This window comes from Hypomesus nipponensis, chromosome 17 (assembly GCF_054491055.1).
Source record: "Hypomesus nipponensis isolate SF chromosome 17, ASM5449105v1, whole genome shotgun sequence".
Classification (NCBI taxonomy): domain Eukaryota; kingdom Metazoa; phylum Chordata; class Actinopteri; order Osmeriformes; family Osmeridae; genus Hypomesus; species Hypomesus nipponensis.
The window spans coordinates 19,748,631-19,776,072 of NC_140377.1; the positions used below are offsets into that span (position 1 = coordinate 19,748,631).

Here is a 27,442-nt window from a genome sequence, read left to right on the forward strand (position 1 = left end):
TCAGTCGAATGTTACACAGGCTCCAGGAGGGACCCCCGAGTCTTCCACTGCTGGTGTTGAGGACCAGAGGAGGATTCCTGGGTTTGGTTCTGGCAGTAGGGATGCTCTCCCTCCTCCACCTGCTGAGGACTCTTAGCAAGTGACTCTTTAACAATTCTTTTGAGTAGTTGTGTAATGTCACTTCTGCACTTTTATAATAAAGAATTCTTAACTTTAAACTGACTGGGTTGGAATGTGTTGCTGTGAACATGAATTTCTGTATGGCATGGTTTGATCATTATCTTGTTTGATTTAAATGTTTGAAACTTTACTGAGTTGGGTTATTTGACATGCAGTTCTGCCAACTGGGTTTGTGTACTTTTATATACAGTACATTCACAAGTCAGTTGGTAAGACTTTCACTGTAGACCAAAAGTGCTTGCGTTTGTCTGTCCCTCACAAGGGAAGCAGAGCTCTGAAGTGACTTTCTAGAGGATTGTTGGGTTTCAGAGTGCTACTGTGTAGCCCAGGCTGACAGGGCCTTCAGCAGCCAGGCTACAGTGTAAAGCAGCCATGCTGAAACCACTGGATATCGCAGTTCTGTCAGCGCCTTCATCTGGTTTAGAGAATAATCGAACTTCACATTTGTCACGATTGCAGTGCAGACTTCAAAATGTAGCCTTGCCTTTTCCTCAAACCATATAGATTCTTCGGATCAAGCTACTAAAACCGTTTAGTCTTTGTTGTAAATATTAACGTTTTAAGAATGGACATTTTATTATGGGTTCCACCATAGCTCATGAGCTGGGACCTTGATGCAGCGGCCTTGGTTCGAATCCAGCTCAGGTCGTTTCTGCATGTCTCTCCCCCTACATTTCCTGTCTCTCAACTAGAGGCCAACAATATATTTTTTTAAATTCCGCATATTTTATTGTACATGTGGTTTTACAGGCAGGCACTAGACTGCCTCTGAAACGACAACTCCTGACCATTTTAATGCTAGAGAGGAGACACCAGAACCTACTGAGGGTGCAGGTGGGGACCAGAAGCCATCACCCTCCCCTGACTTGGAGTCCCCAGAAGAGGTGTCCGGGGTCCCAGGTGTCTCTCGGGAGAATGACTCAATAAAAAATAGGAAAGCTGACAAACCAGCTACAGATCCATCTTATCAATGTTCTCCAATAGTCTGGATGGTACTCTAAAATGACTTGACATTATTCAAATCAATTATTATGGATTAATAGTTCTGTGTCTTGGCCAAATATTTTTGCTGTGTAAGCTGTGATTGCAGACGAATGAACTGAAAAGAGATATGTTTATAGCTTTCACAGCTAAAAAGGTATGTGATGTCATCAGTACTTCCCATACCAGACCTGTACGATAATATTGACAAAGTAGTAATCTATACGATCATTGAACACTCAATATGCATGATGTTTGAAACCTTAATCGGTAACTCCTCTATAACTGCTGACTGAAAAATTGTAAACTATACTGTGTAGGATGTGTGGAGCATGAATTCTGGGGTATGACTCATAAAAGAAGAATATAGGAAATAATACCGTATGTCGGATACACACGAGGTAATATTTCTCTAAACCTAGTATGGAACAGTGCTAGGCTACATTTGCACCATTGAAAATGTACAATAACATACACTCAGACAATACCACTCAATACACTTCAATAATACCGAAACACAGGAAACCACTTAAGTTTCGATAGACGCACAAATGAAAATATAACTCCAGAGCGCTCCACTCAATGTTTTGTCAAACTCACCCCTGCCTGGCTTGTCGAGGGCTGAAATTTGTCACCGTTTCTTGTATTCGCGTATTTAGATGACACCCTCACGCAGTTCTGTTTCGGGGACAGATGACCCCTTTAACAACTGACACTTGTTTAATTAAAATAGAAATGTATAAAGCCCGTTATCCATTGTACTTGCTTAACCGAACAACATAGTGTTTTGAGTAATAGTTTGAGATGATCCTGACATTGGGGATGAGGTGAAAATGTGCTAATCGATTTGAACTTGGAACTTTTGACAGCATGAAAACAATCTCTACAGTCTTCACTTCTACAATATCATTCATCACAATCACAGTAACACAATATCTTGTAAAATAATATCCCAAATATTTCTGAAGCAAACTGTAAGTTCAAAAACAGACATAACGAAATAATTGGATGTAATCAAAATAATTGGAAAAGTAATATTTCTATTATTTTTTTAATTGACTGAAACACATTGGCAATTGCGAGCATCAAAGTGAACCAACCCCTCTACTCGGAACAACCACTGAGAAAGTCACTTCATGACAGTGATCCAATTGCACGTCAGGTGCGTTTGAATGAAGTCTTGCCCACCTCAAATTTTATTGGTCGTCCAATTTGAGCGAGCACCTTAAAGCTGTGTAGGATGTGTGTTTGCGTTATGTTGGGTAGGGCGGCGTTTAGAGGTTGTTCAACATGGTGTGGTGTAATTCTCTGTTTTGCGCCTTGGTACTGAGGACTTTGGCCTGTTTTGTAGCAGTTTCCTATGGAAGTATTAGAGATGGGAGCACATTTAGGTTAACAAATGAAGAGACCGATCCGACGGAATTCGAAACCAAATTTAGAAGAGACTTAACGAGTTACGCAAATGAGCCCGGATCTCCGACTGGCGTCGTAACTAGAAACGGCTCTCTTGCCTTTGATTCAGACGGTCGGGAGTCTAACCAAACCACAGGCATGGCTTGTGAGTATACACAACATCCCTCAAGTTAGCCAACGCGTGTTTAGCGGCTCCTCCAGTATAGTAACTTCCTCCCTTTTGTCTTAGCTCGGCACCTGTCGATGAATGCCAAACTAAAACGCATGGGACCTTCAGTGCAGTGCGCTGATGATGCTATGACCTTGCGGGTGAGGGGAGGAAAGACTCCTCATTTTCTGGTTGACAATGGTGAGATCAATGATGCATTTCTGTGGATTTCCAGTGACAACGGCGAGTAGCTTGATCTGAGGATTTGCTTTCTGCAGGTGACGGCACTCTCATTCCCGTGACTCGGATGCCTTCTCAGTGTGGATTCTCTGTGAGAAGGTCACGCAGAGATGTGTTTTTTGTAGCTCCATACCAAGGCTGCCATGTTACCCAACAGGTAAGTCATAATGACGCAATGGCAGGCTAAAAACACCCCTCTTTATTTGGTTGCATTTGAGCCAAGTGGTCTACTCTTCCAACAGGGTGGAGATCATGTACTGCATTTAAAGCTGTGGGGGGAGTCCATGAAAATGTCTTGTCCTCTTGCCCCTCCTCGCCCTTCAGTCTCCTGCCTCAGAAAAGGCATGGTGTTGAATATGGGTAAAATTGCAGCAGATGCACTCTCTGTACAAGGTAAATTTCAGCAGTTGCTCTCGTTTTGAAACATGCCAATCTAAGTTCATGTACTGTATTTCAACAACCGTTTGCCAAATGACTAATAGTCAACTCTCGTTTAGTCTCTAACGTATGGGAGCCCCTGCTGTCATCCAGACAACTTTGTGGATTTACTGTGGCATCACATTCTAGCAGACTGATGATCAGGGCTCCTTACAAAGAACCCTGCGTCAAGATGGAGGTTTAGTGCCAACTTCTGATCACAAATATGTGTATGGTGTATATTTGGGTCTTCAACTAATGCTTTTGTGTTTACAGAATCGGGTGTATGTTCTTGTCCTGCTGATGAATGGCCAACAGTTTGCAGTATCCTGTCCATCTTCACCTGTTGATCCGCCAACAACCTATCCCCTGACACCAGACAATATTCCTTACCCTCAATTTCCCGGACACCCGGGTTACACTGGTTCCCCCGGGTCCCCTCAATTGCCAGGGCAGCCAGGCTCCCCCGGGTACCCACAGTTCCCAGAGCTGCCTGGTTCCCCTGGGTCCCCCCAGTTTCCAGGGCAGCCAGGTTCCCCCGGGTTCCCTCAGTTACCAGGGCAGCCAGGTTCCCCCGGGTTCCCTCAGTTACCAGGGCAGCCAGGTTCCCCCGGGTTCCCTCAGTTACCAGGGCAGCCAGGTTCCCCCGGGTTCCCTCAGTTACCAGGGCAGCCAGGTTCCCCCGGGTTCCCTCAGTTACCAGGGCAGCCAGGTTCCCCCGGGTTCCCTCAGTTACCAGGGTCCCCCCAATATCCAGGGCTGCCAGGTTCCCCCGGGTTCCCTCAGTTACCAGGGCAGCCAGGTTCCCCCGGGTTCCCTCAGTTACCAGGGTCCCCCCAATATCCAGGGCTGCCAGGTTCCCCCGGGTCCCCTCAGTTACCAGGGTCCCCTCAGTTCCCAGGGCAGCCAGGTTCCCCCGGGTCCCCTCAGTTCCCAGGGCAGCCAGGTTCCCCCGGGTCCCCTCAGTTCCCAGGGCAGCCAGGTTCCCCCGGGTCCCCTCAGTTCCCAGGGCAGCCAGGTTCCCCGGGTCCCCTCAGTTCCCAGGGCAGCCAGGTTCCCCCGGGTCCCCCCAGTTCCCAGAGCTGCCAGGTTCCCCCGGGACCCCCCAGTTCCCAGAGCTGCCAGGTTCCCCCGGGACCCCCCAGTTCCCAGAGCTGCCAGGTTCCCCCGGGACCCCCCAGTTCCCAGAGCTGCCAGGTTCCCCCGGGTCCCCCCAGTTCCCAGAGCTGCCAGGTTCCCCCGGGTCCCCCCAGTTCCCAGAGCTGCCAGGTTCCCCCGGGTCCCCCCAGTTCCCAGAGCTGCCAGGTTCCCCCGGGTCCCCCCAGTTCCCAGAGCTGCCAGGTTCCCCCGGGTCCCCCCAGTTCCCAGGGCTGCCAGGGTTCCCTCAGTCTCCAGGGCTGCCAGGGTTCCCTCAGTCTCCAGGGCTGCCAGGGTTCCCTCAGTCTCCAGGGTTGCCAGGGTTCACTCAGTTTCCAGGGCTGCCAGGTTTCCCTGGATCCCCTCTGTTCCCAGAATCCCCCCAATATCCAGGGCTGCCGGGTTCCCCTGAGTCTCCTCAGTATCTAGGGCTGCCAGGTTCCCCTGGGTCCCCCCAGTTCCCAGAGCTGCCAGGTTCCCCCGGGCCCCCCCAATATCCAGGGCTGCTAGGTTCCCCTGAGTCCCCTCAGTATCCAGGGCTGCCAGGGTTCCCTCAGTTCCCAGAGCAGCCAGGTTCCCCTGGCTCCCCCCAGTTCCCAGAGCTGCCAGGTTCCCCTGGGTCCCCTCAGTTCCCAGGGTTCCCTCAGTATCCAGTGCTGCCAGGGTTCCCTCAGTATCCAGGGCTGCCAGGGTTCCCTCAGTATCCAGGGCTGCCAGGGTTCCCTCAGTTACTAGAGCAGCCAGGTTCCCCCGGCTCCCCTCAGTTTCCAGGGCTGCCAGGTTTCCCCGGTTCCCCTCTGTTCCCAGAATCCCCCCAATATCCAGGGCTACCGGGTTCCCCTGAGTCTCCTCAGTATCTAGGGCTGCCAGGGACCCCTCAGTTACCAGGGCTGCCAGGTTCCCCTGGGTCCCCCCAGTTCCCAGAGCTGCCAGGTTCCCCCGGGTCCCCTCAGTTCCCAGGGTCCCCTCAGTATCCAGGGCTGCTAGGTTCCCCTGAGTCCCCTCAGTATCCAGGGCTGCCAGGGTTCCCTCAGTTACCAGAGCAGCCAGGTTCCCCTGGCTCCCCTCAGTTTCCAGGGCTGCCAGGTTCCCCCGGCTCCCCTCAGTTCCCAGGGCAGCCAGGTTCCCCTGGCTCCCCTCAGTTCCCAGGGCTGCCAGGTTCCCCTGGCTCCCCTCAATTCCCAGGGCAGCCAGGTTCCCCTGGCTCTTCTCAGTTCCCAGAGCTGCCAGGTTCCCCCGGCTCCCCTCAGTTCCCAGGGCAGCCAGGTTCCCCTGGCTCCCCTCAGTTCCCAGGGCTGCCAGGTTCCCCTGGCTCCCCTCAATTCCCAGGGCAGCCAGGTTCCCCTGGCTCTTCTCAGTTCCCAGAGCTGCCAGGTTTCCCTGGATCCCCTCTGTTCCCAGAATCCCCTCAATATCCAGGGCAGCCAGGCTCCCCTGGGTCCCCCCAGTTCCCAGGGTCCCCTCAGTTCCCAGGGCTGCCAGGTTCCCCCGGGTCCCCTCAGTTCCCAGGGCTGCCAGGTTCCCCCGGGTCCCCTCAGTTCCCAGGGCTGCCAGGTTCCCCCGGGTCCCCTCAGTTCCCAGGGCTGCCGGGTTCCCCTGAGTCTCCTCAATATCCAGGGCTGCCAGGTTCCCCCGGGTCCCCTCAGTTCCCAGGGCTGCCAGGCTCCCCTGGGTCCCCCCAGTTCCCAGGGTCCCCCGGGTCCCCTCAGTTCCCAGGGTCCCCCGGGTCCCCTCAGTTCCCAGGGTCCCCCGGGTCCCCTCAGTTCCCAGGGTCCCCCCAATATCCAGGGCTGCCAGGGTCCCCCCAATATCCAGGGCTGCCAGGTTCCCCCGGCTCCCCTCAGTTTCCAGGGCTGCCAGGTTCCCCCGGCTCCCCTCAGTTTCCAGGGCTGCCAGGTTCCCCCGGGTCCCCTCAGTTTCCAGGGCTGCCAGGTTCCCCCGGCTCCCCTCAGTTTCCAGGGCTGCCAGGTTCCCCCGGGTCCCCTCAGTTTCCAGGGCTGCCAGGTTCCCCCGGGTCCCCTCAGTTTCCAGGGCAGCCAGGTTCCCCCGGGTCCCCTCAGTTTCCAGGGCAGCCAGGGTCCCCCGGGTCCCCTCAGTTCCCAGGGTCCCCCCTATATCCAGGGCTGCCAGGGTCCCCCCAATATCCAGGGCTGCCAGGTTCCCCCGGGTCCCCTCAGTTCCCAGGGCTGCCAAGTTCCCCCCTGTATCCAGGGTTGCCAGGGTTCCCCAGACCATTCCCAACCACTGCAAGCCCTTCCAATTCTGACTCGGCAGAGCTTCCTCCATACCCCTGGTTACCAGGTTTCCCTCTATTACCCAGACCGCTCCCAGCAACTACAAGAGCCACACCAGGGCTTCCTTACCACTCTTTTCCAAGGTCCCCTCAGTACCCCTGGTCCCTGACACCTGCCACAACAGCTGGACCCACTCATCCCCAGAGGCCTCCCTGTCTTAACTCCGCCCACGACAAACGCAAGGCAAAGAGGGTTAAGCAGATGGTCCCTTCAGTGTACGACATCATGTTCCGGGACGATGCTTCCCTTCAGTCGAATGTTACACAGGCTCCAGGAGGGACCCCCGAGTCTTCCACTGCTGGTGTTGAGGACCAGAGGAGGATTCCTGGGTTTGGTTCTGGCAGTAGGGATGCTCTCCCTCCTCCACCTGCTGAGGACTCTTAGCAAGTGACTCTTTAACAATTCTTTTGAGTAGTTGTGTAATGTCACTTCTGCACTTTTATAATAAAGAATTCTTAACTTTAAACTGACTGGGTTGGAATGTGTTGCTGTGAACATGAATTTCTGTATGGCATGGTTTGATCATTATCTTGTTTGATTTAAATGTTTGAAACTTTACTGAGTTGGGTTATTTGACATGCAGTTCTGCCAACTGGGTTTGTGTACTTTTATATACAGTACATTCACAAGTCAGTTGGTAAGACTTTCACTGTAGACCAATAGTGCTTGCGTTTGTCTGTCCCTCACAAGGGAAGCAGAGCTCTGAAGTGACTTTCTAGAGGATTGTTGGGTTTCAGAGTGCTACTGTGTAGCCCAGGCTGACAGGGCCTTCAGCAGCCAGGCTACAGTGTAAAGCAGCCATGCTGAAACCACTGGATATCGCAGTTCTGTCAGCGCCTTCATCTGGTTTAGAGAATAATCGAACTTCACATTTGTCACGATTGCAGTGCAGACTTCAAAATGTAGCCTTGCCTTTTCCTCAAACCATATAGATTCTTCGGATCAAGCTACTAAAACCGTTTAGTCTTTGTTGTAAATATTAACGTTTTAAGAATGGACATTTTATTATGGGTTCCACCATAGCTCATGAGCTGGGACCTTGATGCAGCGGCCTTGGTTCGAATCCAGCTCAGGTCGTTTCTGCATGTCTCTCCCCCTACATTTCCTGTCTCTCAACTAGAGGCCAACAATATATTTTTTTAAATTCCGCATATTTTATTGTACATGTGGTTTTACAGGCAGGCACTAGACTGCCTCTGAAACGACAACTCCTGACCATTTTAATGCTAGAGAGGAGACACCAGAACCTACTGAGGGTGCAGGTGGGGACCAGAAGCCATCACCCTCCCCTGACTTGGAGTCCCCAGAAGAGGTGTCCGGGGTCCCAGGTGTCTCTCGGGAGAATGACTCAATAAAAAATAGGAAAGCTGACAAACCAGCTACAGATCCATCTTATCAATGTTCTCCAATAGTCTGGATGGTACTCTAAAATGACTTGACATTATTCAAATCAATTATTATGGATTAATAGTTCTGTGTCTTGGCCAAATATTTTTGCTGTGTAAGCTGTGATTGCAGACGAATGAACTGAAAAGAGATATGTTTATAGCTTTCACAGCTAAAAAGGTATGTGATGTCATCAGTACTTCCCATACCAGACCTGTACGATAATATTGACAAAGTAGTAATCTATACGATCATTGAACACTCAATATGCATGATGTTTGAAACCTTAATCGGTAACTCCTCTATAACTGCTGACTGAAAAATTGTAAACTATACTGTGTAGGATGTGTGGAGCATGAATTCTGGGGTATGACTCATAAAAGAAGAATATAGGAAATAATACCGTATGTCGGATACACACGAGGTAATATTTCTCTAAACCTAGTATGGAACAGTGCTAGGCTACATTTGCACCATTGAAAATGTACAATAACATACACTCAGACAATACCACTCAATACACTTCAATAATACCGAAACACAGGAAACCACTTAAGTTTCGATAGACGCACAAATGAAAATATAACTCCAGAGCGCTCCACTCAATGTTTTGTCAAACTCACCCCTGCCTGGCTTGTCGAGGGCTGAAATTTGTCACCGTTTCTTGTATTCGCGTATTTAGATGACACCCTCACGCAGTTCTGTTTCGGGGACAGATGACCCCTTTAACAACTGACACTTGTTTAATTAAAATAGAAATGTATAAAGCCCGTTATCCATTGTACTTGCTTAACCGAACAACATAGTGTTTTGAGTAATAGTTTGAGATGATCCTGACATTGGGGATGAGGTGAAAATGTGCTAATCGATTTGAACTTGGAACTTTTGACAGCATGAAAACAATCTCTACAGTCTACACTTCTACAATATCATTCATCACAATCACAGTAACACAATATCTTGTAAAATAATATCCCAAATATTTCTGAAGCAAACTGTAAGTTCAAAAACAGACATAACGAAATAATTGGATGTAATCAAAATAATTGGAAAAGTAATATTTCTATTATTTTTTTAATTGACTGAAACACATTGGCAATTGCGAGCATCAAAGTGAACCAACCCCTCTACTCGGAACAACCACTGAGAAAGTCACTTCATGACAGTGATCCAATTGCACGTCAGGTGCGTTTGAATGAAGTCTTGCCCACCTCAAATTTTATTGGTCGTCCAATTTGAGCGAGCACCTTAAAGCTGTGTAGGATGTGTGTTTGCGTTATGTTGGGTAGGGCGGCGTTTAGAGGTTGTTCAACATGGTGTGGTGTAATTCTCTGTTTTGCGCCTTGGTACTGAGGACTTTGGCCTGTTTTGTAGCATTTTCCTATGGAAGTATTAGAGATGGGAGCACATTTAGGTTAACAAATGAAGAGACCGATCCGACGGAATTCGAAACCAAATTTAGAAGAGACTTAACGAGTTACGCAAATGAGCCCGGATCTCCGACTGGCGTCGTAACTAGAAACGGCTCTCTTGCCTTTGATTCAGACGGTCGGGAGTCTAACCAAACCACAGGCATGGCTTGTGAGTATACACAACATCCCTCAAGTTAGCCAACGCGTGTTTAGCGGCTCCTCCAGTATAGTAACTTCCTCCCTTTTGTCTTAGCTCGGCACCTGTCGATGAATGCCAAACTAAAACGCATGGGACCTTCAGTGCAGTGCGCTGATGATGCTATGACCTTGCGGGTGAGGGGAGGAAAGACTCCTCATTTTCTGGTTGACAATGGTGAGATCAATGATGCATTTCTGTGGATTTCCAGTGACAACGGCGAGTAGCTTGATCTGAGGATTTGCTTTCTGCAGGTGACGGCACTCTCATTCCCGTGACTCGGATGCCTTCTCAGTGTGGATTCTCTGTGAGAAGGTCACGCAGAGATGTGTTTTTTGTAGCTCCATACCAAGGCTGCAATGTTACCAAACAGGTAAGTCATAATGACGCAATGGCAGGCTAAAAACACCCCTCTTTATTTGGTTGCATTTGAGCCAAGTGGTCTACTCTTCCAACAGGGTGGAGATCATGTACTGCATTTAAAGCTGTGGGGGGAGTCCATGAAAATGTCTTGTCCTCTTGCCCCTCCTCGCCCTTCAGTCTCCTGCCTCAGAAAAGGCATGGTGTTGAATATGGGTAAAATTGCAGCAGATGCACTCTCTGTACAAGGTAAATTTCAGCAGTTTCTCTCGTTTTGAAACATGCCAATCTAAGTTCATGTACTGTATTTCAACAACCGTTTGCCAAATGACTAATAGTCAACTCTCGTTTAGTCTCTAACGTATGGGAGCCCCTGCTGTCATCCAGACAACTTTGTGGATTTACTGTGGCATCACATTCTAGCAGACTGATGATCAGGGCTCCTTACAAAGAACCCTGCGTCAAGATGGAGGTTTAGTGCCAACTTCTGATCACAAATATGTGTATGGTGTATATTTGGGTCTTCAACTAATGCTTTTGTGTTTACAGAATCGGGTGTATGTTCTTGTCCTGCTGATGAATGGCCAACAGTTTGCAGTATCCTGTCCATCTTCACCTGTTGATCCGCCAACAACCTATCCCCTGACACCAGACAATATTCCTTACCCTCAATTTCCCGGACACCCGGGTTACACTGGTTCCCCCGGGTCCCCTCAATTGCCAGGGCAGCCAGGCTCCCCCGGGTACCCACAGTTCCCAGAGCTGCCAGGTTCCCCTGGGTCCCCCCAGTTTCCAGGGCAGCCAGGTTCCCCCGGGTTCCCTCAGTTACCAGGGCAGCCAGGTTCCCCCGGGTTCCCTCAGTTACCAGGGCAGCCAGGTTCCCCCGGGTTCCCTCAGTTACCAGGGCAGCCAGGTTCCCCCGGGTTCCCTCAGTTACCAGGGCAGCCAGGTTCCCCCGGGTTCCCTCAGTTACCAGGGCAGCCAGGTTCCCCCGGGTTCCCTCAGTTACCAGGGCAGCCAGGTTCCCCCGGGTTCCCTCAGTTACCAGGGCAGCCAGGTTCCCCCGGGTTCCCTCAGTTACCAGGGCAGCCAGGTTCCCCCGGGTTCCCTCAGTTACCAGGGCAGCCAGGTTCCCCCGGGTTCCCTCAGTTACCAGGGCAGCCAGGTTCCCCCGGGTTCCCTCAGTTACCAGGGCAGCCAGGTTCCCCCGGGTTCCCTCAGTTACCAGGGCAGCCAGGTTCCCCCGGGTCCCCCCAGTTCCCAGAGCTGCCAGGTTCCCCCGGGTCCCCTCAGTTTCCAGGGCAGCCAGGTTCCCCCGGGTCCCCTCAGTTTCCAGGGCAGCCAGGGTCCCCCGGGTCCCCTCAGTTCCCAGGGTCCCCCCTATATCCAGGGCTGCCAGGGTCCCCCCAATATCCAGGGCTGCCAGGTTCCCCCGGGTCCCCTCAGTTCCCAGGGCTGCCAAGTTCCCCCCTGTATCCAGGGTTGCCAGGGTTCCCCAGACCATTCCCAACCACTGCAAGCCCTTCCAATTCTGACTCGGCAGAGCTTCCTCCATACCCCTGGTTACCAGGTTTCCCTCTATTACCCAGACCGCTCCCAGCAACTACAAGAGCCACACCAGGGCTTCCTTACCACTCTTTTCCAAGGTCCCCTCAGTACCCCTGGTCCCTGACACCTGCCACAACAGCTGGACCCACTCATCCCCAGAGGCCTCCCTGTCTTAACTCCGCCCACGACAAACGCAAGGCAAAGAGGGTTAAGCAGATGGTCCCTTCAGTGTACGACATCATGTTCCGGGACGATGCTTCCCTTCAGTCGAATGTTACACAGGCTCCAGGAGGGACCCCCGAGTCTTCCACTGCTGGTGTTGAGGACCAGAGGAGGATTCCTGGGTTTGGTTCTGGCAGTAGGGATGCTCTCCCTCCTCCACCTGCTGAGGACTCTTAGCAAGTGACTCTTTAACAATTCTTTTGAGTAGTTGTGTAATGTCACTTCTGCACTTTTATAATAAAGAATTCTTAACTTTAAACTGACTGGGTTGGAATGTGTTGCTGTGAACATGAATTTCTGTATGGCATGGTTTGATCATTATCTTGTTTGATTTAAATGTTTGAAACTTTACTGAGTTGGGTTATTTGACATGCAGTTCTGCCAACTGGGTTTGTGTACTTTTATATACAGTACATTCACAAGTCAGTTGGTAAGACTTTCACTGTAGACCAATAGTGCTTGCGTTTGTCTGTCCCTCACAAGGGAAGCAGAGCTCTGAAGTGACTTTCTAGAGGATTGTTGGGTTTCAGAGTGCTACTGTGTAGCCCAGGCTGACAGGGCCTTCAGCAGCCAGGCTACAGTGTAAAGCAGCCATGCTGAAACCACTGGATATCGCAGTTCTGTCAGCGCCTTCATCTGGTTTAGAGAATAATCGAACTTCACATTTGTCACGATTGCAGTGCAGACTTCAAAATGTAGCCTTGCCTTTTCCTTAAACCATATAGATTCTTCGGATCAAGCTACTAAAACCGTTTAGTCTTTGTTGTAAATATTAACGTTTTAAGAATGGACATTTTATTATGGGTTCCACCATAGCTCATGAGCTGGGACCTTGATGCAGCGGCCTTGGTTCGAATCCAGCTCAGGTCGTTTCTGCATGTCTCTCCCCCTACATTTCCTGTCTCTCAACTAGAGGCCAACAATATATTTTTTTAAATTCCGCATATTTTATTGTACATGTGGTTTTACAGGCAGGCACTAGACTGCCTCTGAAACGACAACTCCTGACCATTTTAATGCTAGAGAGGAGACACCAGAACCTACTGAGGGTGCAGGTGGGGACCAGAAGCCATCACCCTCCCCTGACTTGGAGTCCCCAGAAGAGGTGTCCGGGGTCCCAGGTGTCTCTCGGGAGAATGACTCAATAAAAAATAGGAAAGCTGACAAACCAGCTACAGATCCATCTTATCAATGTTCTCCAATAGTCTGGATGGTACTCTAAAATGACTTGACATTATTCAAATCAATTATTATGGATTAATAGTTCTGTGTCTTGGCCAAATATTTTTGCTGTGTAAGCTGTGATTGCAGACGAATGAACTGAAAAGAGATATGTTTATAGCTTTCACAGCTAAAAAGGTATGTGATGTCATCAGTACTTCCCATACCAGACCTGTACGATAATATTGACAAAGTAGTAATCTATACGATCATTGAACACTCAATATGCATGATGTTTGAAACCTTAATCGGTAACTCCTCTATAACTGCTGACTGAAAAATTGTAAACTATACTGTGTAGGATGTGTGGAGCATGAATTCTGGGGTATGACTCATAAAAGAAGAATATAGGAAATAATACCGTATGTCGGATACACACGAGGTAATATTTCTCTAAACCTAGTATGGAACAGTGCTAGGCTACATTTGCACCATTGAAAATGTACAATAACATACACTCAGACAATACCACTCAATACACTTCAATAATACCGAAACACAGGAAACCACTTAAGTTTCGATAGACGCACAAATGAAAATATAACTCCAGAGCGCTCCACTCAATGTTTTGTCAAACTCACCCCTGCCTGGCTTGTCGAGGGCTGAAATTTGTCACCGTTTCTTGTATTCGCGTATTTAGATGACACCCTCACGCAGTTCTGTTTCGGGGACAGATGACCCCTTTAACAACTGACACTTGTTTAATTAAAATAGAAATGTATAAAGCCCGTTATCCATTGTACTTGCTTAACCGAACAACATAGTGTTTTGAGTAATAGTTTGAGATGATCCTGACATTGGGGATGAGGTGAAAATGTGCTAATCGATTTGAACTTGGAACTTTTGACAGCATGAAAACAATCTCTACAGTCTACACTTCTACAATATCATTCATCACAATCACAGTAACACAATATCTTGTAAAATAATATCCCAAATATTTCTGAAGCAAACTGTAAGTTCAAAAACAGACATAACGAAATAATTGGATGTAATCAAAATAATTGGAAAAGTAATATTTCTATTATTTTTTTAATTGACTGAAACACATTGGCAATTGCGAGCATCAAAGTGAACCAACCCCTCTACTCGGAACAACCACTGAGAAAGTCACTTCATGACAGTGATCCAATTGCACGTCAGGTGCGTTTGAATGAAGTCTTGCCCACCTCAAATTTTATTGGTCGTCCAATTTGAGCGAGCACCTTAAAGCTGTGTAGGATGTGTGTTTGCGTTATGTTGGGTAGGGCGGCGTTTAGAGGTTGTTCAACATGGTGTGGTGTAATTCTCTGTTTTGCGCCTTGGTACTGAGGACTTTGGCCTGTTTTGTAGCATTTTCCTATGGAAGTATTAGAGATGGGAGCACATTTAGGTTAACAAATGAAGAGACCGATCCGACGGAATTCGAAACCAAATTTAGAAGAGACTTAACGAGTTACGCAAATGAGCCCGGATCTCCGACTGGCGTCGTAACTAGAAACGGCTCTCTTGCCTTTGATTCAGACGGTCGGGAGTCTAACCAAACCACAGGCATGGCTTGTGAGTATACACAACATCCCTCAAGTTAGCCAACGCGTGTTTAGCGGCTCCTCCAGTATAGTAACTTCCTCCCTTTTGTCTTAGCTCGGCACCTGTCGATGAATGCCAAACTAAAACGCATGGGACCTTCAGTGCAGTGCGCTGATGATGCTATGACCTTGCGGGTGAGGGGAGGAAAGACTCCTCATTTTCTGGTTGACAATGGTGAGATCAATGATGCATTTCTGTGGATTTCCAGTGACAACGGCGAGTAGCTTGATCTGAGGATTTGCTTTCTGCAGGTGACGGCACTCTCATTCCCGTGACTCGGATGCCTTCTCAGTGTGGATTCTCTGTGAGAAGGTCACGCAGAGATGTGTTTTTTGTAGCTCCATACCAAGGCTGCAATGTTACCCAACAGGTAAGTCATAATGACGCAATGGCAGGCTAAAAACACCCCTCTTTATTTGGTTGCATTTGAGCCAAGTGGTCTACTCTTCCAACAGGGTGGAGATCATGTACTGCATTTAAAGCTGTGGGGGGAGTCCATGAAAATGTCTTGTCCTCTTGCCCCTCCTCGCCCTTCAGTCTCCTGCCTCAGAAAAGGCATGGTGTTGAATATGGGTAAAATTGCAGCAGATGCACTCTCTGTACAAGGTAAATTTCAGCAGTTTCTCTCGTTTTGAAACATGCCAATCTAAGTTCATGTACTGTATTTCAACAACCGTTTGCCAAATGACTAATAGTCAACTCTCGTTTAGTCTCTAACGTATGGGAGCCCCTGCTGTCATCCAGACAACTTTGTGGATTTACTGTGGCATCACATTCTAGCAGACTGATGATCAGGGCTCCTTACAAAGAACCCTGCGTCAAGATGGAGGTTTAGTGCCAACTTCTGATCACAAATATGTGTATGGTGTATATTTGGGTCTTCAACTAATGCTTTTGTGTTTACAGAATCGGGTGTATGTTCTTGTCCTGCTGATGAATGGCCAACAGTTTGCAGTATCCTGTCCATCTTCACCTGTTGATCCGCCAACAACCTATCCCCTGACACCAGACAATATTCCTTACCCTCAATTTCCCGGACACCCGGGTTACACTGGTTCCCCCGGGTCCCCTCAATTGCCAGGGCAGCCAGGCTCCCCCGGGTACCCACAGTTCCCAGAGCTGCCAGGTTCCCCTGGGTCCCCCCAGTTTCCAGGGCAGCCAGGTTCCCCCGGGTTCCCTCAGTTACCAGGGCAGCCAGGTTCCCCCGGGTTCCCTCAGTTACCAGGGCAGCCAGGTTCCCCCGGGTTCCCTCAGTTACCAGGGCAGCCAGGTTCCCCCGGGTTCCCTCAGTTACCAGGGCAGCCAGGTTCCCCCGGGTTCCCTCAGTTACCAGGGCAGCCAGGTTCCCCCGGGTTCCCTCAGTTACCAGGGTCCCCCCAATATCCAGGGCTGCCAGGTTCCCCCGGGTCCCCTCAGTTACCAGGGTCCCCTCAGTTCCCAGGGCAGCCAGGTTCCCCCGGGTCCCCTCAGTTCCCAGGGCAGCCAGGTTCCCCCGGGTCCCCTCAGTTCCCAGGGCAGCCAGGTTCCCCCGGGTCCCCTCAGTTCCCAGGGCAGCCAGGTTCCCCGGGTCCCCTCAGTTCCCAGGGCAGCCAGGTTCCCCCGGGTCCCCCCAGTTCCCAGAGCTGCCAGGTTCCCCCGGGTCCCCCCAGTTCCCAGAGCTGCCAGGTTCCCCCGGGTCCCCCCAGTTCCCAGAGCTGCCAGGTTCCCCCGGGACCCCCCAGTTCCCAGAGCTGCCAGGTTCCCCCGGGACCCCCCAGTTCCCAGAGCTGCCAGGTTCCCCCGGGACCCCCCAGTTCCCAGAGCTGCCAGGTTCCCCCGGGTCCCCCCAGTTCCCAGAGCTGCCAGGTTCCCCCGGGTCCCCCCAGTTCCCAGAGCTGCCAGGTTCCCCCGGGTCCCCCCAGTTCCCAGAGCTGCCAGGTTCCCCCGGGTCCCCCCAGTTCCCAGAGCTGCCAGGTTCCCCCGGGTCCCCCCAGTTCCCAGGGCTGCCAGGTTCCCCCGGGTCCCCCCAGTTCCCAGGGCTGCCAGGTTCCCCCGGGTCCCCCCAGTTCCCAGGGCTGCCAGGTTCCCCCGGGTCCCCCCAGTTCCCAGGGCTGCCAGGTTCCCCCGGGTCCCCCCAGTTCCCAGGGCTGCCAGGTTCCCCCGGGTCCCCCCAGTTCCCAGGGCTGCCAGGTTCCCCCGGGTCCCCCCAGTTCCCAGGGCTGCCAGGTTCCCCCGGGTCCCCCCAGTTCCCAGGGCTGCCAGGTTCCCCCGGGTCCCCCCAGTTCCCAGGGCTGCCAGGTTCCCCCGGGTCCCCCCAGTTCCCAGGGCTGCCAGGTTCCCCCGGGTCCCCCCAGTTCCCAGGGCTGCCAGGTTCCCCCGGGTCCCCCCAGTTCCCAGGGCTGCCAGGTTCCCCCGGGTCCCCCCAGTTCCCAGGGCTGCCAGGGTTCCCTCAGTCTCCAGGGCTGCCAGGGTTCCCTCAGTCTCCAGGGCTGCCAGGGTTCCCTCAGTCTCCAGGGCTGCCAGGGTTCCCTCAGTCTCCAGGGCTGCCAGGGTTCCCTCAGTCTCCAGGGCTGCCAGGGTTCCCTCAGTCTCCAGGGCTGCCAGGGTTCCCTCAGTCTCCAGGGCTGCCAGGGTTCCCTCAGTCTCCAGGGCTGCCAGGGTTCCCTGGATCCCCTCTGTTCCCAGAATCCCCCCAATATCCAGGGCTGCCGGGTTCCCCTGGGTCCCCCCAGTTCCCAGAGCTGCCAGGTTCCCCCGGGCCCCCCCAATATCCAGGGCTGCTAGGTTCCCCTGAGTCCCCTCAGTATCCAGGGCTGCCAGGGTTCCCTCAGTTCCCAGAGCAGCCAGGTTCCCCTGGCTCCCCCCAGTTCCCAGAGCTGCCAGGTTCCCCCGGGTCCCCTCAGTTCCCAGGGTTCCCTCAGTATCCAGGGCTGCCAGGGTTCCCTCAGTATCCAGGGCTGCCAGGGTTCCCTCAGTTACTAGAGCAGCCAGGTTCCCCCGGCTCCCCTCAGTTTCCAGGGCTGCCAGGTTTCCCCGGTTCCCCTCTGTTCCCAGAATCCCTCCAATATCCAGGGCTACCGGGTTCCCCTGAGTCTCCTCAGTATCTAGGGCTGCCAGGGACCCCTCAGTTACCAGGGCTGCCAGGTTCCCCTGGGTCCCCCCAGTTCCCAGAGCTGCCAGGTTCCCCCGGGTCCCCTCAGTTCCCAGGGTCCCCTCAGTATCCAGGGCTGCTAGGTTCCCCTGAGTCCCCTCAGTATCCAGGGCTGCCAGGGTTCCCTCAGTTACCAGAGCAGCCAGGTTCCCCTGGCTCCCCTCAGTTTCCAGGGCTGCCAGGTTCCCCCGGCTCCCCTCAGTTCCCAGGGCAGCCAGGTTCCCCTGGCTCCCCTCAGTTCCCAGGGCTGCCAGGTTCCCCTGGCTCCCCTCAGTTCCCAGGGCTGCCAGGTTCCCCTGGCTCCCCTCAATTCCCAGGGCAGCCAGGTTCCCCTGGCTCTTCTCAGTTCCCAGAGCTGCCAGGTTTCCCTGGATCCCCTCTGTTCCCAGAATCCCCTCAATATCCAGGGCAGCCAGGCTCCCCTGGGTCCCCCCAGTTCCCAGGGTCCCCTCAATATCCAGGGCTGCCAGGTTCCCCCGGGTCCCCTCAGTTCCCAGGGCTGCCAGGTTCCCCCGGGTCCCCTCAGTTCCCAGGGCTGCCAGGTTCCCCCGGGTCCCCTCAGTTCCCAGGGCTGCCGGGTTCCCCTGAGTCTCCTCAATATCCAGGGCTGCCAGGTTCCCCCGGGTCCCCTCAGTTCCCAGGGCTGCCAGGCTCCCCTGGGTCCCCCCAGTTCCCAGGGTCCCCCGGGTCCCCTCAGTTCCCAGGGTCCCCCGGGTCCCCTCAGTTCCCAGGGTCCCCCCAATATCCAGGGCTGCCAGGGTCCCCCCAATATCCAGGGCTGCCAGGGTCCCCCCAATATCCAGGGCTGCCAGGTTCCCCCGGCTCCCCTCAGTTTCCAGGGCTGCCAGGTTCCCCCGGGTCCCCTCAGTTTCCAGGGCTGCCAGGTTCCCCCGGCTCCCCTCAGTTTCCAGGGCTGCCAGGTTCCCCCGGCTCCCCTCAGTTTCCAGGGCTGCCAGGTTCCCCCGGGTCCCCTCAGTTTCCAGGGCAGCCAGGTTCCCCGGGTCCCCTCAGTTTCCAGGGCAGCCAGGTTCCCCCGGGTCCCCTCAGTTTCCAGGGCAGCCAGGTTCCCCCGGGTCCCCTCAGTTTCCAGGGCAGCCAGGTTCCCCCGGGTCCCCTCAGTTTCCAGGGCAGCCAGGTTCCCCCGGGTCCCCTCAGTTTCCAGGGCAGCCAGGTTCCCCCGGGTCCCCTCAGTTTCCAGGGCAGCCAGGGTCCCCCGGGTCCCCTCAGTTTCCAGGGCAGCCAGGGTCCCCCGGGTCCCCTCAGTTTCCAGGGCAGCCAGGGTCCCCCGGGTCCCCTCAGTTTCCAGGGCAGCCAGGGTCCCCCGGGTCCCCTCAGTTTCCAGGGCAGCCAGGGTCCCCCGGGTCCCCTCAGTTTCCAGGGCAGCCAGGGTCCCCCGGGTCCCCTCAGTTTCCAGGGCAGCCAGGGTCCCCCGGGTCCCCTCAGTTTCCAGGGCAGCCAGGGTCCCCCGGGTCCCCTCAGTTTCCAGGGCAGCCAGGGTCCCCCGGGTCCCCTCAGTTCCCAGGGTCCCCCCAATATCCAGGGCTGCCAGGGTCCCCCCAATATCCAGGGCTGCCAGGTTCCCCCGGGTCCCCTCAGTTCCCAGGGCTGCCAAGTTCCCCCCTGTATCCAGGGTTGCCAGGGTTCCCCAGACCATTCCCAACCACTGCAAGCCCTTCCAATTCTGACTCGGCAGAGCTTCCTCCATACCCCTGGTTACCAGGTTTCCCTCTATTACCCAGACCGCTCCCAGCAACTACAAGAGCCACACCAGGGCTTCCTTACCACTCTTTTCCAAGGTCCCCTCAGTACCCCTGGTCCCTGACACCTGCCACAACAGCTGGACCCACTCATCCCCAGAGGCCTCCCTGTCTTAACTCCGCCCACGACAAACGCAAGGCAAAGAGGGTTAAGCAGATGGTCCCTTCAGTGTACGACATCATGTTCCGGGACGATGCTTCCCTTCAGTCGAATGTTACACAGGCTCCAGGAGGGACCCCCGAGTCTTCCACTGCTGGTGTTGAGGACCAGAGGAGGATTCCTGGGTTTGGTTCTGGCAGTAGGGATGCTCTCCCTCCTCCACCTGCTGAGGACTCTTAGCAAGTGACTCTTTAACAATTCTTTTGAGTAGTTGTGTAATGTCACTTCTGCACTTTTATAATAAAGAATTCTTAACTTTAAACTGACTGGGTTGGAATGTGTTGCTGTGAACATGAATTTCTGTATGGCATGGTTTGATCATTATCTTGTTTGATTTAAATGTTTGAAACTTTACTGAGTTGGGTTATTTGACATGCAGTTCTGCCAACTGGGTTTGTGTACTTTTATGTACAGTACATTCACAAGTCAGTTGGTAAGACTTTCACTGTAGACCAAAAGTGCTTGCGTTTGTCTGTCCCTCACAAGGGAAGCAGAGCTCTGAAGTGACTTTCTAGAGGATTGTTGGGTTTCAGAGTGCTACTGTGTAGCCCAGGCTGACAGGGCCTTCAGCAGCCAGGCTACAGTGTAAAGCAGCCATGCTGAAACCACTGGATATCGCAGTTCTGTCAGCGCCTTCATCTGGTTTAGAGAATAATCGAACTTCACATTTGTCACGATTGCAGTGCAGACTTCAAAATGTAGCCTTGCCTTTTCCTCAAACCATATAGATTCTTCGGATCAAGCTACTAAAACCGTTTAGTCTTTGTTGTAAATATTAACGTTTTAAGAATGGACATTTTATTATGGGTTCCACCATAGCTCATGAGCTGGGACCTTGATGCAGCGGCCTTGGTTCGAATCCAGCTCAGGTCGTTTCTGCATGTCTCTCCCCCTACATTTCCTGTCTCTCAACTAGAGGCCAACAATATATTTTTTTAAATTCCGCATATTTTATTGTACATGTGGTTTTACAGGCAGGCACTAGACTGCCTCTGAAACGACAACTCCTGACCATTTTAATGCTAGAGAGGAGACACCAGAACCTACTGAGGGTGCAGGTGGGGACCAGAAGCCATCACCCTCCCCTGACTTGGAGTCCCCAGAAGAGGTGTCCGGGGTCCCAGGTGTCTCTCGGGAGAATGACTCAATAAAAAATAGGAAAGCTGACAAACCAGCTACAGATCCATCTTATCAATGTTCTCCAATAGTCTGGATGGTACTCTAAAATGACTTGACATTATTCAAATCAATTATTATGGATTAATAGTTCTGTGTCTTGGCCAAATATTTTTGCTGTGTAAGCTGTGATTGCAGACGAATGAACTGAAAAGAGATATGTTTATAGCTTTCACAGCTAAAAAGGTATGTGATGTCATCAGTACTTCCCATACCAGACCTGTACGATAATATTGACAAAGTAGTAATCTATACGATCATTGAACACTCAATATGCATGATGTTTGAAACCTTAATCGGTAACTCCTCTATAACTGCTGACTGAAAAATTGTAAACTATACTGTGTAGGATGTGTGGAGCATGAATTCTGGGGTATGACTCATAAAAGAAGAATATAGGAAATAATACCGTATGTCGGATACACACGAGGTAATATTTCTCTAAACCTAGTATGGAACAGTGCTAGGCTACATTTGCACCATTGAAAATGTACAATAACATACACTCAGACAATACCACTCAATACACTTCAATAATACCGAAACACAGGAAACCACTTAAGTTTCGATAGACGCACAAATGAAAATATAACTCCAGAGCGCTCCACTCAATGTTTTGTCAAACTCACCCCTGCCTGGCTTGTCGAGGGCTGAAATTTGTCACCGTTTCTTGTATTCGCGTATTTAGATGACACCCTCACGCAGTTCTGTTTCGGGGACAGATGACCCCTTTAACAACTGACACTTGTTTAATTAAAATAGAAATGTATAAAGCCCGTTATCCATTGTACTTGCTTAACCGAACAACATAGTGTTTTGAGTAATAGTTTGAGATGATCCTGACATTGGGGATGAGGTGAAAATGTGCTAATCGATTTGAACTTGGAACTTTTGACAGCATGAAAACAATCTTTACAGTCTACACTTCTACAATATCATTCATCACAATCACAGTAACACAATATCTTGTAAAATAATATCCCAAATATTTCTGAAGCAAACTGTAAGTTCAAAAACAGACATAACGAAATAATTGGATGTAATCAAAATAATTGGAAAAGTAATATTTCTATTATTTTTTTAATTGACTGAAACACATTGGCAATTGCGAGCATCAAAGTGAACCAACCCCTCTACTCGGAACAACCACTGAGAAAGTCACTTCATGACAGTGATCCAATTGCACGTCAGGTGCGTTTGAATGAAGTCTTGCCCACCTCAAATTTTATTGGTCGTCCAATTTGAGCGAGCACCTTAAAGCTGTGTAGGATGTGTGTTTGCGTTATGTTGGGTAGGGCGGCGTTTAGAGGTTGTTCAACATGGTGTGGTGTAATTCTCTGTTTTGCGCCTTGGTACTGAGGACTTTGGCCTGTTTTGTAGCAGTTTCCTATGGAAGTATTAGAGATGGGAGCACATTTAGGTTAACAAATGAAGAGACCGATCCGACGGAATTCGAAACATTTAGAAGAGACTTAACGAGTTACGCAAATGAGCCCGGATCTCCGACTGGCGTCGTAACTAGAAACGGCTCTCTTGCCTTTGATTCAGACGGTCGGGAGTCTAACCAAACCACAGGCATGGCTTGTGAGTATACACAACATCCCTCAAGTTAGCCAACGCGTGTTTAGCGGCTCCTCCAGTATAGTAACTTCCTCCCTTTTGTCTTAGCTCGGCACCTGTCGATGAATGCCAAACTAAAACGCATGGGACCTTCAGTGCAGTGCGCTGATGATGCTATGACCTTGCGGGTGAGGGGAGGAAAGACTCCTCATTTTCTGGTTGACAATGGTGAGATCAATGATGCATTTCTGTGGATTTCCAGTGACAACGGCGAGTAGCTTGATCTGAGGATTTGCTTTCTGCAGGTGACGGCACTCTCATTCCCGTGACTCGGATGCCTTCTCAGTGTGGATTCTCTGTGAGAAGGTCACGCAGAGATGTGTTTTTTGTAGCTCCATACCAAGGCTGCCATGTTACCCAACAGGTAAGTCATAATGACGCAATGGCAGGCTAAAAACACCCCTCTTTATTTGGTTGCATTTGAGCCAAGTGGTCTACTCTTCCAACAGGGTGGAGATCATGTACTGCATTTAAAGCTGTGGGGGGAGTCCATGAAAATGTCTTGTCCTCTTGCCCCTCCTCGCCCTTCAGTCTCCTGCCTCAGAAAAGGCATGGTGTTGAATATGGGTAAAATTGCAGCAGATGCACTCTCTGTACAAGGTAAATTTCAGCAGTTGCTCTCGTTTTGAAACATGCCAATCTAAGTTCATGTACTGTATTTCAACAACCGTTTGCCAAATGACTAATAGTCAACTCTCGTTTAGTCTCTAACGTATGGGAGCCCCTGCTGTCATCCAGACAACTTTGTGGATTTACTGTGGCATCACATTCTAGCAGACTGATGATCAGGGCTCCTTACAAAGAACCCTGCGTCAAGATGGAGGTTTAGTGCCAACTTCTGATCACAAATATGTGTATGGTGTATATTTGGGTCTTCAACTAATGCTTTTGTGTTTACAGAATCGGGTGTATGTTCTTGTCCTGCTGATGAATGGCCAACAGTTTGCAGTATCCTGTCCATCTTCACCTGTTGATCCGCCAACAACCTATCCCCTGACACCAGACAATATTCCTTACCCTCAATTTCCCGGACACCCGGGTTACACTGGTTCCCCCGGGTCCCCTCAATTGCCAGGGCAGCCAGGCTCCCCCGGGTACCCACAGTTCCCAGGGCAGCCAGGTTCCCCCGGGTTCCCTCAGTTACCAGGGCAGCCAGGTTCCCCCGGGTTCCCTCAGTTACCAGGGCAGCCAGGTTCCCCCGGGTTCCCTCAGTTACCAGGGCAGCCAGGTTCCCCCGGGTTCCCTCAGTTACCAGGGCAGCCAGGTTCCCGCGGGTTCCCTCAGTTACCAGGGCAGCCAGGTTCCCCCGGGTTCCCTCAGTTACCAGGGCAGCCAGGTTCCCCCGGGTTCCCTCAGTTACCAGGGCAGCCAGGTTCCCCCGGGTTCCCTCAGTTACCAGGGTCCCCCCAATATCCAGGGCTGCCAGGTTCCCCCGGGTCCCCTCAGTTACCAGGGTCCCCTCAGTTCCCAGGGCAGCCAGGTTCCCCCGGGTCCCCTCAGTTCCCAGGGCAGCCAGGTTCCCCCGGGTCCCCTCAGTTCCCAGGGCAGCCAGGTTCCCCCGGGTCCCCTCAGTTCCCAGGGCAGCCAGGTTCCCCCGGGTCCCCTCAGTTCCCAGGGCAGCCAGGTTCCCCCGGGTCCCCCCAGTTCCCAGAGCTGCCAGGTTCCCCCGGGTCCCCCCAGTTCCCAGAGCTGCCAGGTTCCCCCGGGACCCCCCAGTTCCCAGAGCTGCCAGGTTCCCCCGGGACCCCCCAGTTCCCAGAGCTGCCAGGTTCCCCCGGGACCCCCCAGTTCCCAGAGCTGCCAGGTTCCCCCGGGACCCCCCAGTTCCCAGAGCTGCCAGGTTCCCCCGGGACCCCCCAGTTCCCAGAGCTGCCAGGTTCCCCCGGGTCCCCCCAGTTCCCAGAGCTGCCAGGTTCCCCCGGGTCCCCCCAGTTCCCAGAGCTGCCAGGTTCCCCCGGGTCCCCCCAGTTCCCAGAGCTGCCAGGTTCCCCCGGGTCCCCCCAGTTCCCAGGGCTGCCAGGTTCCCCCGGGTCCCCCCAGTTCCCAGGGCTGCCAGGTTCCCCCGGGTCCCCCCAGTTCCCAGGGCTGCCAGGGTTCCCTCAGTCTCCAGGGCTGCCAGGGTTCCCTCAGTCTCCAGGGCTGCCAGGGTTCCCTCAGTCTCCAGGGCTGCCAGGGTTCCCTCAGTCTCCAGGGCTGCCAGGGTTCCCTCAGTCTCCAGGGCTGCCAGGGTTCCCTCAGTTTCCAGGGCTGCCAGGGTTCCCTCAGTCTCCAGGGCTGCCAGGGTTCCCTCAGTCTCCAGGGCTGCCAGGGTTCCCTCAGTCTCCAGGGCTGCCAGGGTTCCCTCAGTCTCCAGGGCTGCCAGGGTTCCCTCAGTCTCCAGGGCTGCCAGGGTTCCCTCAGTCTCCAGGGTTGCCAGGTTTCCCTGGATCCCCTCTGTTCCCAGAATCCCCCCAATATCCAGGGCTGCCGGGTTCCCCTGAGTCTCCTCAGTATCTAGGGCTGCCAGGTTCCCCTGGGTCCCCCCAGTTCCCAGAGCTGCCAGGTTCCCCCGGGCCCCCCCAATATCCAGGGCTGCTAGGTTCCCCTGAGTCCCCTCAGTATCCAGGGCTGCCAGGGTTCCCTCAGTTCCCAGAGCAGCCAGGTTCCCCTGGCTCCCCCCAGTTCCCAGAGCTGCCAGGTTCCCCCGGGTCCCCTCAGTTCCCAGGGTTCCCTCAGTATCCAGGGCTGCCAGGGTTCCCTCAGTATCCAGGGCTGCCAGGGTTCCCTCAGTATCCAGGGCTGCCAGGGTTCCCTCAGTTACTAGAGCAGCCAGGTTCCCCCGGCTCCCCTCTGTTCCCAGAATCCCCCCAATATCCAGGGCTACCGGGTTCCCCTGAGTCTCCTCAGTATCTAGGGCTGCCAGGGACCCCTCAGTTACCAGGGCTGCCAGGTTCCCCTGGGTCCCCCCAGTTCCCAGAGCTGCCAGGTTCCCCCGGGTCCCCTCAGTTCCCAGGGTCCCCTCAGTATCCAGGGCTGCTAGGTTCCCCTGAGTCCCCTCAGTATCCAGGGCTGCCAGGGTTCCCTCAGTTACCAGAGCAGCCAGGTTCCCCTGGCTCCCCTCAGTTTCCAGGGCTGCCAGGTTCCCCCGGCTCCCCTCAGTTCCCAGGGCAGCCAGGTTCCCCTGGCTCCCCTCAGTTCCCAGGGCTGCCAGGTTCCCCTGGCTCCCCTCAATTCCCAGGGCAGCCAGGTTCCCCTGGCTCTTCTCAGTTCCCAGAGCTGCCAGGTTTCCCTGGATCCCCTCTGTTCCCAGAATCCCCTCAATATCCAGGGCAGCCAGGCTCCCCTGGGTCCCCCCAGTTCCCAGGGTCCCCTCAATATCCAGGGCTGCCAGGTTCCCCCGGGTCCCCTCAGTTCCCAGGGCTGCCAGGTTCCCCCGGGTCCCCTCAGTTCCCAGGGCTGCCAGGTTCCCCCGGGTCCCCTCAGTTCCCAGGGCTGCCGGGTTCCCCTGAGTCTCCTCAATATCCAGGGCTGCCAGGTTCCCCCGGGTCCCCTCAGTTCCCAGGGCTGCCAGGCTCCCCTGGGTCCCCCCAGTTCCCAGGGTCCCCCGGGTCCCCTCAGTTCCCAGGGTCCCCCGGGTCCCCTCAGTTCCCAGGGTCCCCCCAATATCCAGGGCTGCCAGGGTCCCCCCAATATCCAGGGCTGCCAGGTTCCCCCGGCTCCCCTCAGTTTCCAGGGCTGCCAGGTTCCCCCGGGTCCCCTCAGTTTCCAGGGCTGCCAGGTTCCCCCGGCTCCCCTCAGTTTCCAGGGCTGCCAGGTTCCCCCGGGTCCCCTCAGTTTCCAGGGCTGCCAGGTTCCCCCGGGTCCCCTCAGTTTCCAGGGCTGCCAGGTTCCCCCGGGTCCCCTCAGTTTCCAGGGCAGCCAGGTTCCCCCGGGTCCCCTCAGTTCCCAGGGCAGCCAGGGTCCCCCGGGTCCCCTCAGTTCCCAGGGTCCCCCCTATATCCAGGGCTGCCAGGGTCCCCCCAATATCCAGGGCTGCCAGGTTCCCCCGGGTCCCCTCAGGTCCCAGGGCTGCCAAGTTCCCCCCTGTATCCAGGGTTGCCAGGGTTCCCCAGACCATTCCCAACCACTGCAAGCCCTTCCAATTCTGACTCGGCAGAGCTTCCTCCATACCCCTGGTTACCAGGTTTCCCTCTATTACCCAGACCGCTCCCAGCAACTACAAGAGCCACACCAGGGCTTCCTTACCACTCTTTTCCAAGGTCCCCTCAGTACCCCTGGTCCCTGACACCTGCCACAACAGCTGGACCCACTCATCCCCAGAGGCCTCCCTGTCTTAACTCCGCCCACGACAAACGCAAGGCAAAGAGGGTTAAGCAGATGGTCCCTTCAGTGTACGACATCATGTTCCGGGACGATGCTTCCCTTCAGTCGAATGTTACACAGGCTCCAGGAGGGACCCCCGAGTCTTCCACTGCTGGTGTTGAGGACCAGAGGAGGATTCCTGGGTTTGGTTCTGGCAGTAGGGATGCTCTCCCTCCTCCACCTGCTGAGGACTCTTAGCAAGTGACTCTTTAACAATTCTTTTGAGTAGTTGTGTAATGTCACTTCTGCACTTTTATAATAAAGAATTCTTAACTTTAAACTGACTGGGTTGGAATGTGTTGCTGTGAACATGAATTTCTGTATGGCATGGTTTGATCATTATCTTGTTTGATTTAAATGTTTGAAACTTTACTGAGTTGGGTTATTTGACATGCAGTTCTGCCAACTGGGTTTGTGTACTTTTATATACAGTACATTCACAAGTCAGTTGGTAAGACTTTCACTGTAGACCAAAAGTGCTTGCGTTTGTCTGTCCCTCACAAGGGAAGCAGAGCTCTGAAGTGACTTTCTAGA

General features: G+C 53.1%; 2 protein-coding genes and 4 long non-coding RNA genes across 6 annotated transcripts; all 6 read left to right on the forward strand.

The window, feature by feature from the left end:
* Nucleotides 1–2,432: 2,432 nt before the first annotated feature.
* LOC146253909 (uncharacterized) lies at nucleotides 2,433–7,194 on the forward strand. Its single transcript, XM_084677655.1, has 7 exons — nucleotides 2,433–2,719; nucleotides 2,804–2,923; nucleotides 3,001–3,119; nucleotides 3,205–3,355; nucleotides 3,460–3,578; nucleotides 3,656–4,055; nucleotides 6,935–7,194. Exons 1-7 carry the CDS (start codon nucleotides 2,452–2,454, stop codon nucleotides 7,192–7,194), a joined length of 1,437 nt encoding a protein of 478 aa, XP_084533781.1. The 5' UTR covers nucleotides 2,433–2,451.
* A 2,299-nt stretch (nucleotides 7,195–9,493) lies between these two features.
* LOC146253910 (uncharacterized) lies at nucleotides 9,494–10,156 on the forward strand. The gene is made up of 3 exons (XR_014731903.1): nucleotides 9,494–9,777; nucleotides 9,862–9,981; nucleotides 10,059–10,156. It is a non-coding gene; the product is annotated as an uncharacterized LOC146253910 (long non-coding RNA).
* Nucleotides 10,157–10,261: 105 nt separating this feature from the next.
* On the forward strand, nucleotides 10,262–11,046 carry LOC146253911 (uncharacterized). The gene is made up of 3 exons (XR_014731902.1): nucleotides 10,262–10,413; nucleotides 10,518–10,636; nucleotides 10,714–11,046. It is a non-coding gene; the product is annotated as an uncharacterized LOC146253911 (long non-coding RNA).
* Nucleotides 11,047–14,410: 3,364 nt separating this feature from the next.
* On the forward strand, nucleotides 14,411–15,073 carry LOC146253912 (uncharacterized). The gene is made up of 3 exons (XR_014731901.1): nucleotides 14,411–14,694; nucleotides 14,779–14,898; nucleotides 14,976–15,073. It is a non-coding gene; the product is annotated as an uncharacterized LOC146253912 (long non-coding RNA).
* A 105-nt stretch (nucleotides 15,074–15,178) lies between these two features.
* On the forward strand, nucleotides 15,179–15,963 carry LOC146253913 (uncharacterized). Its single transcript, XR_014731900.1, has 3 exons — nucleotides 15,179–15,330; nucleotides 15,435–15,553; nucleotides 15,631–15,963. It is a non-coding gene; the product is annotated as an uncharacterized LOC146253913 (long non-coding RNA).
* A 6,285-nt stretch (nucleotides 15,964–22,248) lies between these two features.
* LOC146253914 (uncharacterized) lies at nucleotides 22,249–27,188 on the forward strand. Its single transcript, XM_084677656.1, has 7 exons — nucleotides 22,249–22,531; nucleotides 22,616–22,735; nucleotides 22,813–22,931; nucleotides 23,017–23,167; nucleotides 23,272–23,390; nucleotides 23,468–23,723; nucleotides 24,840–27,188. The coding sequence occupies exons 1-7, from the start codon at nucleotides 22,267–22,269 to the stop codon at nucleotides 27,104–27,106; spliced, it is 3,297 nt and encodes a 1,098-aa protein (XP_084533782.1). The 5' UTR covers nucleotides 22,249–22,266; the 3' UTR covers nucleotides 27,107–27,188.
* The last annotated feature ends 254 nt before the right edge of the window (nucleotides 27,189–27,442 follow it).

Bases quoted from the DNA above. Each gene is read 5' to 3' on its own strand.
- LOC146253909 (XM_084677655.1), top strand. From the start codon at position 2,452: ATGGTGTGGTGTAATTCTCTGTTTTGCGCCTTGGTACTGAGGACTTTG. The intron at 3,579-3,655 runs GTTTAGTGCCAA...TTGTGTTTACAG, and splicing joins AACCCTGCGTCAAGATGGAG to AATCGGGTGTATGTTCTTGT. The intron at 4,056-6,934 runs GTTCCCCCGGGT...CTGCCACAACAG, and splicing joins TCAGTTACCAGGGCAGCCAG to CTGGACCCACTCATCCCCAG.
- LOC146253914 (XM_084677656.1), top strand. From the start codon at position 22,267: ATGGTGTGGTGTAATTCTCTGTTTTGCGCCTTGGTACTGAGGACTTTG. The intron at 22,532-22,615 runs GTGAGTATACAC...CTTTTGTCTTAG, and splicing joins CCAAACCACAGGCATGGCTT to CTCGGCACCTGTCGATGAAT. The intron at 23,391-23,467 runs GTTTAGTGCCAA...TTGTGTTTACAG, and splicing joins AACCCTGCGTCAAGATGGAG to AATCGGGTGTATGTTCTTGT.